The 14,228-nt window shown below is 42.2% G+C and overlaps 1 protein-coding gene across 1 annotated transcript in view; it reads left to right on the forward strand.

Annotated features, from left to right (window-relative positions):
• Positions 1–5,665: 5,665 nt before the first annotated feature.
• Positions 5,666–14,228, forward strand: part of LOC114025917 (TGF-beta receptor type-1) — a 74,563-nt gene continuing 66,000 nt past the window's right edge. Inside the window, exon 1 of the mRNA XM_027839440.1 lies at positions 5,666–5,921. Within this exon, the coding sequence (XP_027695241.1) occupies positions 5,666–5,921 (256 nt within the window). The remainder of the gene's footprint in view (positions 5,922–14,228) is intronic.

Below are 14,228 nucleotides of genomic sequence, written 5' to 3' on the forward strand. Positions count from 1 at the left end.
ATTTGGGGATCTTTTTTGGCTCTTCTCTGGGGATCTTTCCCTGTTTCAGATATTTTGAAGGTAGATTCCTCAGTGCTTTCGAAATTGTGTCACCTGAACCAGATTCCTGTCATGGTACTTGGTTTATACTGTTGCACTTCTTCACTTCATGATCTGAAGTGTCATTTCATCTTCTTCAAGTAGTACATTATATCATGGACCCATAGATTTAGAGCTGGAGGAGACCTTGGGGGTCATCTTGTCTAACCTAATCAAGCAGTCAACAAAGATTTTTTTTTAATGTGTCAGGCAGTATGCTAAGTGGTGGAGATACAAAGAAAGGCAAAAGCACTTTACAGATAAGGAAATTTAGGCTAAGAGAAATTAAGTAGCTTGACCAATGTCTTATAGGTATTAAATTGCAGAGCCAAGATTCAAATGCAGGTACTCTGGTGTCCAAGTTACCACATTTTCTACTGTAACTTGCTATGGCATTGAATGAAAGTAGTTTTCCTATCGTCGGCGATGACAAATTGCTATAGAGATGCTGGCGAATCTATTCCATTTTCATCTATTAATTCTTCCAATTTTATCCATAAATGCTATTAAAATAATTCTCTTAGTTGGGACTCATTGCAAGCTTTCTGGAGAATCATTTTGCCCTTCATTATTTTTTTGCTGTTATATGAAGTAGCACTACCTATAATCAATCTTTTGCCATCCTACTCAATGTTTAGCAAATAAGTCTATATTCTAAGCCAGGGTTGCTTTTGGTTGCCATATATCTCTGCTTGGCAAAGAAATCAAGTGTTAGCTGGCTGAGGTAACTTCTGAGCTCCTATGGCCTCCTCATTGTGGTGACTGCTTGAACTCATTAATCAGATTTAGTAACATTACCCATATCCAATCTCTATGTTTCAGAATCAATGGCTTTTTAAAATAGTTAAAAATGGAGTTGTCATTGATTCAAGTGGTTTATCTTTATAATTTCTTCTTCAGATTATACTTGATAAAAAAAAATATGAGAAGGGAACAGGCAGGCTTTCATAGACTACTTTCCACAGATGATCACATCTTCACAGCCATACAATTGACTAAAATGTACACAGCACATAAGGCCAAACAGTTTTTTGTTTGTTTTTTTTTTTTTTGGTAGGCAATTGGGGTTAAGTGACTTGCCCAGGATCACTGTGTCAAGTGTTTGGTCTGAGGCTGGATTTGAACTCAGGTCCTCCTGACTTCAGGGCTGGTGTTCTTATCCACTACGCCACCTAGCTGCTCCCAAACATTTTTTTTTAATTATAAAACATTTAAGATAGTAGAACTAAATGCTATTTAAAGGCTTTTAAGGCCGCAACATTGAGCTTCCTATGCCTATATTAACATTCCTTGATAGATGTAACTACAGAGATAATTTTGTTCAATGATGTTTTCACTATTAATATATGAGACATAATAAAACGGAGATGTATATTGCCAAAGGCGCTTGCCATTGTCATGGACACTACTTGTGTAGAGACCATGAAGAAGATAATGAGGTCCTCCAAGTGTGCCTATTTGTGAAGATGATATTGGGTCAATAATATCAAGCCTCAGAATTCTACAGGGCCTCCTAAAGGAGATCAGGGTCTTTCAAAAAAGATGATTAACCTAACTATCCATGTAGAAAAGAACACAGGAGTGAAAAATTCATTTCAACAAATATTTATTAAGCACCTACTATGTGCAAGGTAGTCTATTAGATGCTGGGGATATAAAGTTAAAAATTAAATACTTCTTGTCCCCAAGGAGTTTATATTCTACTGGGCCGGTTCAATGTGTGTTTCAATAATGATAAATGTATCATTTGTACATGTATATATATGCCTATATTTATTTGTATGTACACACTCAGACATACATGTGTGTGTGTATGTATGTATGTATATGCGTGTATATATACATATATGTGTATATATAATGGGCAAGTGAACATTACAGGAGAAAATGCCTGTTGTCTACTCTAGACTGTAACATGCAGTTGGATGGGCAGTCTATTAAAATATTCTATTAGTGTATATATCTTGAAAAGACATTACAGATGGACAATGTTCCCAGCCCAAGAACACAGAAGAATAATGGAAGATTAAAGGGTATATATGGGTTACATAGTTGGAAGTATCCCCATCAATCAGATCATAGGTCTGAGGAAATATTGAAATATTTCCAAAGCACCCTGAAAACTATATAGTAATCAAAGATACTTCAAAATTACTTATATGTAATATACATAGGATTACATTGGAAAACAATTACATTGAATTACAGTATCTAGCTTTAAGCTGCACTAAGACAGTTAAAACAACCTGTATAGTTTTAATTAAAAAAAAAGTTCACTGACCCCAAGTTAACAACTCCTGCTCTACATATTTCATGAATTATCCTACTTTGCCTAAGACTCCAATATTCCTCATCAGTGTTCCTGAGGTGAAAAATAATAGCTTCCTTCTGCTATAGGATTTTACCCTTACTTTCAAGAAAGGCCTTATTTGCTTACAATTTTGTTAGGAAAGGTCCCATTTACCCTCCCAAGTGTTATGATCCTCACCTCCTTCCTCTCTCAGTGACTCAACAGAAAGGGAAATAGAAGGATGTGGCATACAAAGACATCACTATTTCCATTATATAAAAATAGATAATTTTGTTAGTGAATTCTTAAAATTACTAGCTCAAAACTGGTGGTAGTGATATCAGGGGCTTTTTAATATAAAGAGATAAATAGATATTAATCTGTCTATATCAAAGACCTCTGATATCACCTCCATAGACCTCAGTTTTAAGCTAGTGATTCAGGGAATTTATTAATGAATTTGAAGTATTTTTCAAAACATCATCATGGAACAGCTGACATAAAATGCAATTTATGAAAATTAACTTGAGAATTTGCGATTTGTTATTGTCTCATCAACAAACATCTATTAAGCACACACTAAGTGGCAGACACTATCTTAAGTTCTGTGGATATAAATCAAATTAAGAAAGATGGTCCCCTTCCAAAAAATAAAAAAAGAAAGACGGTCCCCATCGGGAAGACAATTGACAAAAGGAAGCTGAAAAGGGGGTGGGGCATCTGGGACCTGCTGGGAAACCAAATTGGGCAACTGATGGAAAATGAGGTTAGTTGAAAGGTTCTGAGTTGACGGTTTAGCTTTCCAGCCTCCCAATTTAAGGAGAGAGGCAACTGAGGGTGCTGAGGAGGTGCTGGATTATCAAAAGCTGAATCAATCTGCATGACACTAAGAGTACAGGAGAGGAATTTATCCTCCGGGATGGCGTGAAGTTCCTGGAGTTGAAACCAAGCAAAACGGTTAATGATAAATAAAACGAGTAAGATAGAGGCCCTTATGGAGCCAGGGAGATACAGCTGGTCAGTGCCTATCCAGGACTTTTGAGGGACAGAAACACTGTAAATGGCCCACAAACACATTCTAATCACTAGAAAAAAGCCAGATCAGGAATGAGAAACTTTTACAAGTAAGACATCAACTCGCTGAACCCTATTCCTAAGAAAGGAGAAGGTTAGGAGTACAAGTGGAGGCTACTTCCCTTCCTGTCGTTTCCTCTTCTCTCCCCCTACAGGTAAACAGACTGCACACAAAAGTCGCTAAATGGAGGGTGGGGTGGGGTGTTGTGTCCCAGGCTTTTGTCGTATCTGACTCTCGGTTACCCTATTTGGGGTGTTCTTGGCAGAAATACTGGAGTAGTTTGCCATTTCCTTCTCCAGCTCATTTTTCAGATGAGAAAACTGAGGCAAACAGGGGTAAGTAACTTGCCCAGAGTCACACCGCTAATAAGTGTCTGAGGCCACATCTGAACTCATCTGAACCAGACCCCAGGTCCGGCGATCTATCCACTGCTGCCCTGTGTCCCAGGCACCAGTGAGTTAATTCATTTATCTTATCGATTTAAACTCCTTAAATACAAGCCACTCTAGAGAGAATAAAAACCGTATTCATTTGCATCAGCCTTAATCACCATCTCCCACTCTTACTAGGCTTTTAAAGTCTAGATTTAAACTGTTTTCTTAACTACTTTTATTAAGACGTTATCGCCGAACACATTTTAAGGGAACTCATAAAGGAAGACAAGTTCCTTATCCAAGTGAACAAGTCAAGTCAATAAACATTTATAAAGTGCCTACTTTGTGCCAGGCACTATGCTAAGCACCGGGGATACTCAGGCAAAAACAGTCCTGGCCCTCAAAGGGCTCACGGTATAATGGGAGAGAAAACAACAATGAACAAACAAAATATACACAGGATAAACTGGAGGTAATCGCTGAGTGGAAGTATTGAGGGGGACTGGCAAAGGCTTGTTAACAAGCAGAAGGTGGGATTTTAGCAGTGACTTGAAAGCAAGGAGAGATCATTCATTAAGTTAAAAAAAGGATTTAAATCAAATAGAAAATGGATATTTAAGTTTTATGTTTAAAAAAGTTTAGTGTTTAAAAACTGCATAGTATTTGTATCGAAAGTAAAAGTATTTTATTGCAGAATCAGAAGTCTGGCTGCTAAATTATTTTGGCACATACTGAAGTGAAGGTGGGAGGAGTGTCTCTCAGCCGAGAAAATCAAGAATGGAAAAGTAGTTCAGCTTATTTTCGTCTTTAAGGAAACCAAAGATTCCCCAAAGAGGCACTCTGGATAACCGTTGTAATGCAAACACTGTATGTAGGTTTAAAACATTAGCCACTTGTGGTTTGCAAAACGAGATGCCTCATCTCGGCATATGTTCTCTCTACTCCTTCCGAGTTTCTCCTGAGTTTATTTGACTTTAATAGAAAGGGGCGAGCCGGAGAGGCAGGGGCTCTTGCCGTCCTAGGGGGCTCTCGGCGATCGTGCGCGTAGAGTAGACCATCCTTCCCCTATCCCGCCGCTGGAGTCAGGAGAAAACGGGGTTGACCAATCTCGGCCTTCTTTCCTTTCCGGGCTCAATAAAAATAGTGGTTAAGAACAGAGGGCCCCGAGGTCACGTCCCTGTGGGCATAGTGGGGAGGGGGGCCGCGGAGCTCCAGCCCCCAGCCCCCAGCTCCGCAGGGCGGGCAGTCCTGAGGCCCGCGGAGTGGGGACTGGTCGGGGCTCGGAGGAGGAGAAGGGGGGGGGGGGGGAACAGAGGAGTGGCCCGCCGCTAACGGCAGCTCCGCAGTGGCCAAGGGCGATAACGGTCCCCCGGGAAGGGGTGCGGATGCCACAGTCACCGTACAGAGAGTGCAGTGAATGCAAAGAAGCCCCAAAGGAGGCCCCCAGTCCTGAAACACTTCCCCTCCGCTGGCACAAGATGCTCTCGCCCCGTGGGCGCCCCCAGCTCTAGGGACCCAGAGCCCTCAGCTTCAGCGGCTGCTTCCTCTTCCACTGCACGGCTCACTGCTCCCCCTTCTCGCACCATCCGAAACCTCCGGCGGCGTGGGGGACGCGGGGTGAGGGGGTGGGGCCGAGGAGGGGGCGGGTGAGTTCTGGGAGCCTGGGAAGGAGGCGGGGTGGGAGGGGGAGCCCGTGGAGGGACTCGAAAGGAGGCGGGGGCCGGGACGTTCCCTGCGCCCTCCGGCCCCGGATTGGCTGCGGCCCTGCGGGCCGGGCTCTCGCCTCTCTTGTTGTTCTCCCGTCTCAGCAGCTGCCGGGAGGCGGGGCTGGGACGTCCCTCGCAGCCAATGGGAGGGCCACCCCCGAGCAGTTACAAAGGGGCCGAACGAGGCCGCGGCGCGAGGCGAGGCTCTCTGGTTTCTCGGGGCGGGGGCACCGAGACGCGGCCCCGGCCCCTGGAAAGGACCGGACGCGGACTGCGACGCGGGACCATGGAGGCGGCCGCGGCGGGGAAGGCGGCCATCGCGGGGAAGGCGGCCGTTCTCCCCCGCTACCAGATGTTCTTCTTCCTGGCGGCCACGGGGCTGGTCCCAGGGGCGGCGGGTGAGCCGAGGGAGGGGGGAGGGGCCGGGGCGGCGGCGGAGGCGGACGGGGGCGCTGGGGCTGCGGCCCCTTTCTCCAACATGGCGCGGGCCTCGGGGGCGCTGGTGGTGGTCGGGCGGCTTGGGCTAGGCAGCGGAGGACTCCTCTCGGGGCTCCGCCGCCGCCTCGGCCAGACAGACCGCAGACAGAGATTGTGAGGAGGCGGGGGGTGCGGTGGAGCGGAGGGGAGGGGGTGCCCAGGCTCCCCGGGGGCTGGCCTCTTTGCCCCGGGCCGGGAGGGTGTATGGAGGGGGCGGACGAGAGGAGGGACTTCCCCCCCCCCCAGCCCGGCCGGAGTCTCCTGCCCCTCCTGCCCCGCGTGCGGGCTGGGGAAGGCAGGACATCCCCTCACCTAGCTTTGTGTTCGCTCCGGGAGCAGAGGCTAACTAGGTGTGAAGCGGGGCGGCTGCCTTCCCTTCCCGGTGTCTGGGGGGTGGGTGCAAGTGAATTCCATCACCCGGTGACTAAGAATTATTTTCACCGTAGAAACTTGTCTGAATATTTGCTCTGCGTTTTGAAATGTTTGAATGGGAATTACTTTTTTTTTTTTTTTTTTACACATTCATCAAACACGTGTTTGGGGAAGATTTGTTTTTCCTCCTCTTGCTGCTAAATCAGATCTCTAGTGGAGAAGGATGACTATCATGAACAGTAGCAGGTTGCTGCTGCCATTCTAGGACTCGCGTAGACTTAAGACCTTGATTTTCTGGTGCCTGAGGGGAGTCGTTTTAGGGGGTGGAGAGGAATACAGACTCGGTTGTGCTGCTTCGTGCTCACACAGCAGCGGCCACAAAAATAAATAAAGCCACAAAAAACCCGACCAACCCCAAACCTCCCATTTTTGGAGCTGGGTAACATATACAAAGAGTGAGGTTGGTGGAAAGAGCCCTGGGATGAGAATGGGCCACTCAGCAAGCCTTTATTGAGTGCTCCGAAATGCCAGGCATTATGCTAAGCCCAGCAGATACAAAGAGGCAAAAATATGTCCGTGCCCTCAAGGAGCTCTCTTTCTAGAGGAGAGATAATGTGAATTATCCAGTACTTAATCGGTATAATCTCTGTGGGAAGCTCCAACTGTGGGAGGGAACAGGAAAGGCTTGTAGTATTGAGGTGGGTCTTGAGAGTCTAGGGAAACTGAGAGTTAGAGGAGAGGAGGAAGAGCTTTCCAGGTGTGAGAGACAGTAAAAAAGTCTTGGAGAGATGGAGGGAGTATCGTGGGGGAGGAGCCAGTAAGTAGGTTAGTATTAGTAGATAATGTAGAGTAGGTGGAAGGTAGTAAGGTATGGGACGACTGCAAAGGTAGAAAGGGACCAGGCTGTGAAGGATTTTCAAATACCAAGCAGGACCTTTTATGTTTAATCCTGTTCCTGTGCCCTGGCTAAGATACTGCCAAATTTCAAATTCCTGGGAAAGGAGGTAAAGTCTCTCTCTGCCTTCGTTTTCTTATCTGTCCAGTGAATGGATTGGGCAAGATATCTCTAGGGTACCTTTTAACTGTTCAGCTCTGATCCTATGAAATTACATATATATGTGGAATTCTCCATTACTAATTTCCTTTCTGTAAGTCACCTTAGAAGCAGTTGACCCAACAGTATTTGATTATTTACTTTGTGGATTTACCCCACAAATTTTAAAATCTCAAAGCACTTTCTTCTGCTTTCAAGGGTTCCTTTTATTGCTATCAGTCCATGTTAAGGGATTACAAATTAATTTTAAGATTAGCCAGCAAAAAGACTTTTTTTCTTTTGATGTGGATACCCCCCCAACTCATCATTCCTTTTGTCAAATTCTTCTTTGAATGTTTCCACAAACTTTCTATGGAGCATCACCCCAACAGAGCCTTTTCTAGGGTCTTTTTTTTTTTAAACTAAAACAGCACTTGGACTGTCCATCTGTTAATCCTTGCTCTTGCCACATGACCAGGACAAGTTACCTGGTCCTCCATATTGTGGATGATATATTTTATGCCAGAATTCTGCAGCTGGCTTATATTTTAAATTTCCATTGCCCAAGGAAGTAATAATTAGAAGACAAATCTGCTGGAAAAATAATAAATATATTCTAAAGGTAAATATAAATGAGTTGTGAATTATCCATACCATTTAACACATGAATAATAATGGAAAGTTGATTTTACTGTTTTTTAAAAATTAACAATCTACCTTGCATTGTATTTGTTTAACGTTTTTTAAGTGCCTTTTCTGTGTAGAACATTGCATAGACATTCAGAAGTTACAAGTTCTGTATGCTGGACTATGCATAGAGAGAAACAGCTTGAAGCTATGGAAAGGGCATTGATTGGCCTTGGAATCAGATGATACCAACTCTATCACTTTAGGCCAGTCATTTAACTGTTATGAAATGGAGATCATAATTATACTCCCTCCCTTACCAGATTGTTTTGAGGAAAGAGCCTTTAGTATTTTTATAAATAACTTATTATACCTTGGAGATCCTTTGGAGGGAAGGCACAAACCCAGAAATCAATCATTTAACAAGTATTTATTAAACAGCTGCTATAGCCCAGGCATTATGCTGGGAATATACGTACACAAGAATGAAACAACCCTTACTCATAAAGAGTTTATAGTCTAATGGGAAAGACAAGTATACATATAGATATATGCAGTATAAATACAAATATATACAAAGTACTAAAATACAGGGTAGTTTAATGGGCTCCCTAGCAGTTGGAGGGAGTAATGAAAGGTTTCATGCAAAAGATGATCCTTGAGTCTTAAGTAGGGGAAGTTGAAGTAAGGAGGGATGGCACTCCAGGCTGAATGAGGAAAATGCATATCATGTGTGCAAAGGTATTATATGCATAGAATGTTAGAAATGAATGAATGTTTTAGTACCCCCTAATACAATTAAACTCCTTACCTTGACTGTCCTAGCAGTGATTCACCTTGTTCAAAACTGCTAAAAAGTAGTCTTAATTGAGTATAAGCATACCCCAAAGCTAATGAATAATGGTTACTTAGTTCTGTGAACATATGACCAGGAGAAACAATATTATGGGGTAGTTTGTTTTGTAGCAACAATATTGTAGATGGAAGGTAGGTTACAGCCTGGCCAAAATTTTGACTATATAAGTTTAAATTGCTCTCTACAGAGAACTGAGACTGAGTTTTAGGCTGGATAGGGCTGCTTGGAAATAGTAACGTTGGAAATACAGAGACATGTGACACCATCCGAACATTTAGCATCACATCTAGCATCACATTACATCTAGCTCAAATTGTATTCAGGCAACAGTTTTTTACTACTTTGTCTTTGATGAGCATTGCATAGACACTGGGAAAACCAACACATCCTAGGTGTGCACAGAGTCAGCCAGGAGAGTAAGAGAAGGAAAGGCAGAGGAGAGGAAGGGGAACTAGCTTGAAGGTAGAAACAAAGAATTTAATAGTATCCTAGAATAATACTGTGGGCTGGAACCTGCAGAGAAGAGTGACTACCTGCCTGTACTAATAGAAGTTAATCAGTCGAACCACATCACACCTATCAGATTAACATGACGAAACAAGAAAATGAGAAATGTTGGAAAAGATGTGGGAAAATTGGAACACAATGCATTGTTGGTGGAGTTGTGAACTGAGCCAACCATTCTGGAGAGCAATTTGTAACTATCCCCAAAGGGCTATAAAACTGCATACCCTTTGATCTAGCAATACCACTACTAGGTCAGTATCCCAAAGAGATCATAAAAAAGGGAAAAGGACTGACATGTACAAAAATATTTATAGCAACTCTTTTTGTGTTTGCCAGAAAATGTAAATTGAGGGGCTGCCCATCAATTGGGGAATGGCTGAACAAGTTGTAATATATGAATGTAATGGAGTGCTATTGTTCCATAAGAAATGATGAGCAGGGGGGCAGCTAGGTGGCGCAGTGGATAGAGCCCTGGGTTCAGGAGGACCTGCATTCAAATATGGCCTCAGACACATAACACTTACTAACTGTGTGACCCTGGGCAAGTCACTTAACCCCCATTGCCCAACCAAAAAAGAAAAGAAAAGAAATGGTGAGTAGGATACTCTCAGAAAAACCTGGAAGGACTTAGATGAACTGATGCTGAGTGAAGTGAGCAGAACCAGAAGAACATTGTACCGCAGTAACAGCAACACAATTCGATGACCAACTTTGATAGACATAGTTCTCAACGATGCGATGATCTAAGACAATTCCAAAAGATTCTTGATGGAAAATGCTATCCACATCCAGAAATAGAACTATGGAGTCTGAATGCAGATCGAAGCATACTATTTTCTGTCTCTTTTTATGTGGTTGTTTCTTTCTTGTGGTTTTTCCATTTTGTTCTGATTCTTCTTTCACAACATGACTAATGTGGAAATATGTTTAATATGATTGTACATATATAGCTTATATCAGATTGCATACTGTCTTGGGGAGGGAGGGGGAAATTTAGAACTCAAAATCTTATAAAAGTGAATGTTGAAAACTAAAAATGAATTAATTAAATTTTTTTTTTAAAGTTAATCAGTGGCATGATTTTGGATATATAGTTTCTAAAAAAAAATCTTTTTTTCATAGCTGGGAACTTTCCTAGTCAGACCTGAATTGGATGTAATCTGTCTCCTTAGAACAGACTGATGGAAAACTGCTGAGCTCAGGAGCAAGAGAAAGGGGACGGGTTAGTTGATTAGAACAGGAGCCTCACCAGAACCCAAATTTCCCTGTTGCCTTTCTTTCAGTAATTGGATAACTAGAGAGACAGGGAATTTGGTTTGCAGAAGTTGAGTTAAAATTAGTTGGGTTTTTGTTTGTTTGTTTGTTTTTTTAAGGTGCTTTCCTTTTGTATTTCAGAAATAGCTAGTTGGAATATTTATCTTAGAATAATAGGATTTAGAGCCAGAAAGGAAACTGAGCTCTAAAGAAGTCATCATTAGATCCATTTTTATAAACGAGGAGCAAATCAAACTAGACATTTATCAAGTACTTTTTATGGGCCCAGGCACTGTGCTAGGTTCACAAATACCAAAGCTAGATAGTCCCTGCCTTTAAGCTGCTTATATTGCCCTGGGGGTGGGTAGCATGCAGAATACAATACCTGTACATGGTAGTAATGAAGAAATGATAATGGGGACTAAACGTGTGATTTCATTATTGTCTGGGCCTCCTAATGTGTGGAAGCCCCCTCTACCAATGCAGATTGAAACCCTTATAATTTGTAGTTTTTAGAAGTTGCCCAGTTGCCTCAGTGCCCGGAACACTAAGGTTAAATGACTTGTTCCAGGTCATTTTACCAGGTCTTACCAGAGGCAGGACTTGAACCAAGGCCTTCCAGACTTCAGGGCTGCTTTTTTATCAGTTGCTCCATGCTGCCTCTTTGTACATACAGTGTATATATGTAGAACATAAATACACAGTAATTCGGGCAGGGAAACACAAGGGAAGTCAGGTAGCATTTGAGTTGACAATAAAAGTACCAAGGGGCAGAGGGAGTGGGAGGATAGTATTCTAGGCAGGGGAGACTTCTGCCTGGGGACAGACACAGGAGGCCTGAGATAGGATGTGGATAACAGCAAGTAGACTGGTTTAGCAGGCTCGTAGAATGAACCTTGGAAAGAGGTTAATACATAGTCCGCCTGGAAACATAGACGGGAGCTAGATTGTGAAAAGCTTTAAATGCCAAAGGGTAGTTTTTATTTTATCACAAAGGCATTGCTGAATCATGGAAATTTCTTGAGCAGAGAAGTACCATGGTTAGATTAACTGTGCTTTAGTGATATCACCTTGACACCTGTGTGGAAGATAGACTGGAGTAGGGCCAGTCAGAGTACAGGTAGATTAATTGATTAGGCTGTTGTGGAAGAGAGGTGATGTAAGGGCTTGGTCTAGTCTCTGGTGTAAGTAACAATAAAATGAATGGATAGGAGGAGATAGTTAAAAAGTTGGGATTTATAAAACTTGGTAACTGGTTAAATATTGTTGGGGGAAAGTAAGATTGAAGAGTTGAGGATGACTTTTAGGTTTTAAACATGAATGATTAGAAGTATGGTGGTGCCCTCATCAGATATGGGGAAGTTAGGAGGAGCCTGAATTTAGGGATAAAGACAATGCGTTCTGTTTTGCATTTGTTGAATTGAGATACCTGTGGGACATCCAGGTTGATATATCTTGTCATGTAACTAAACATGTAGGATTGAAGCTTAGTAGACAGATTAGGCCTAGATATATAGATTTGGGAGTCATCTGCATAGAGGTGATAGTTGAATCTTTGGGAATTGACGAAGATTACCAAGAGAGTATGTAGAGAGAAGAGCAAAAGGCCCAAGACAGAGACCAGGGTTATGCCAATGCATAGGGGATAAGATATGAGAGGTTATTCTGCAATGAAGATTGAGAAAGATGGGTCAGAAAAATAGAAAGACGATACATGAGTAGTGTCAGAAAAACTCAGGGAGTAGTGTTTCCAGAAGGATAGAGTGGTTCATAATATCAAGCTTCAGATACTTAGCAAGATAAGGACTGAGAAAAGGCCATTGGTTTCAGCAGTAAAGAGATAATTGGTGACCTCAGACCATAGGGTGATTGTGATGGAAGCCAGATTACAAAGGGTTGAGTTGTGAAAGAGAGGTAAGGAAGTGGAAGCAATAAATGTGGACAGCTTTATCTAGGATTCTGGCAGTGAAGAAGGAAGTAAAGAGTAAGGCCAAATAAAAGATTTTTAAAGATAGGGAAGATTTGGATATGTTGGCAGTGTGGAAGGAGCCACTGGATAAGGAGAGGTTGAAAATTAGAGATAGAGAAGGGGCAATGATGGGATCAAATAGAGGAGTTGGTATTTACAAAGAAAGGGGTCATCTACTCCTATGAGACTGAAGTGAGACTGAAAAGGATAGGGGATTGGGCTGAGGATATTGTACAGTTGAGAGGGAACTTTGTTGGAGTGGCCTCAGGTTTTTTGTTTTTTTTTTTTCTTCAGTTAAGTGTAAGGGAAGGTCTTCTGCTGAGAGAGGGTGGGGATGTGGTGATAGAGAAGGTTTGAGAAGAGACAGCCAATGTAGGAAGAGTGGTAGAGAGTGGATCAAGGAAAAGTAAAAGTATTAGCTATGTGAACCTAGTTGAGGGAAAAATATAAATTGTAATGATCTCAAGTCATGAGGTTTGTGTGACTCATCCAGCTGTGTTTAGTAGCACTTGATCGAGCAGGCAGAGAATATGGGAATATTTCAGAACTGGAATTTGGAAATGCTTCCACAGGACAATGGGCTATAGGGTTCAAGGACAGAATGTAGTTGAATTGCTTAACTAAACAATCAAAACTTTGGAGACCTAGAGAGACAGAATCCTGGGGGTGGGTAGGGCATCTTAATAAGTGTCTTAGATATTTATTAGCTGTTATGTTCATAGGCAAATCACTTCAACCACTCTGGGTGCCAGTTTCCTTCTTTGTAAAATAAGGGAGTTGGACTTGATGATCTCTAAGGTCTCTTCCCTCACTAAATTTGTTTGGAAAAGGGCTGTGATATAATCCTTAGTGAGTTGTTTCTATAAAGTCTGAAATTTTCTCCTCCTCTGAACTCCATAATTGGTTTGTTTCATCTTAGGAGCTGAAGAACCTATATGGGGAACCCTACTTTAGGCTAGGGCTTAAAGTGTGGTTTAAAGGAAGGAATGCTAGACTACAGAAGACCCTCAGTTCAGATCCTAGCCTTGTCACTGACTAGTTGTTGAAATCTTAGGCATATCATTTAATCTGTTTGGCCTTAGTTTTGTCATCTATAAAATTCACTCATGCAAAACATGTGAACACCTATGTCCTGGACATTGTGTTTAGGTGCTGGGTTACAAAGACAAAAACAAAATTTACATTCTGTCAGGAGAAAATAACACAGATAAAGACTGTGGCAAGAACACCAGGTTTGGTGTTGGAAAACCTCAATTTGAATTATGGCTGCTGCCAGTGACCTTGTCAAGTCACTTATCTTTTCTGGACCTCAGTTCCCTCATCTGTAAAATAATCTAGATGTTGGATTAGATGGTGTCTAAGGTCCCTCCCAGTTTTAACTTATAAGTAAATATAAAGCAAGAAATAGCATGACATAATGGATGGAGAGCTAGCTATGGTAGGAGTCAAGAAGATGGGTTCAGGTCTAAACTGATACATACAGGCTTTGTGACCCTGGGGAAAATCACTTATCAGTACCTTAGAAAACTCAAGATTTTATGATTCTGAATAATTGCAACTCTATTGGAGTTTCCTCATCAGGAATTTGTTGTTCAGTCATTTCAGTCTTG

This window comes from Vombatus ursinus, unplaced genomic scaffold (assembly GCF_900497805.2).
Source record: "Vombatus ursinus unplaced genomic scaffold, bare-nosed wombat genome assembly UNPS02014832.1, whole genome shotgun sequence".
NCBI lineage: Eukaryota > Metazoa > Chordata > Mammalia > Diprotodontia > Vombatidae > Vombatus > Vombatus ursinus.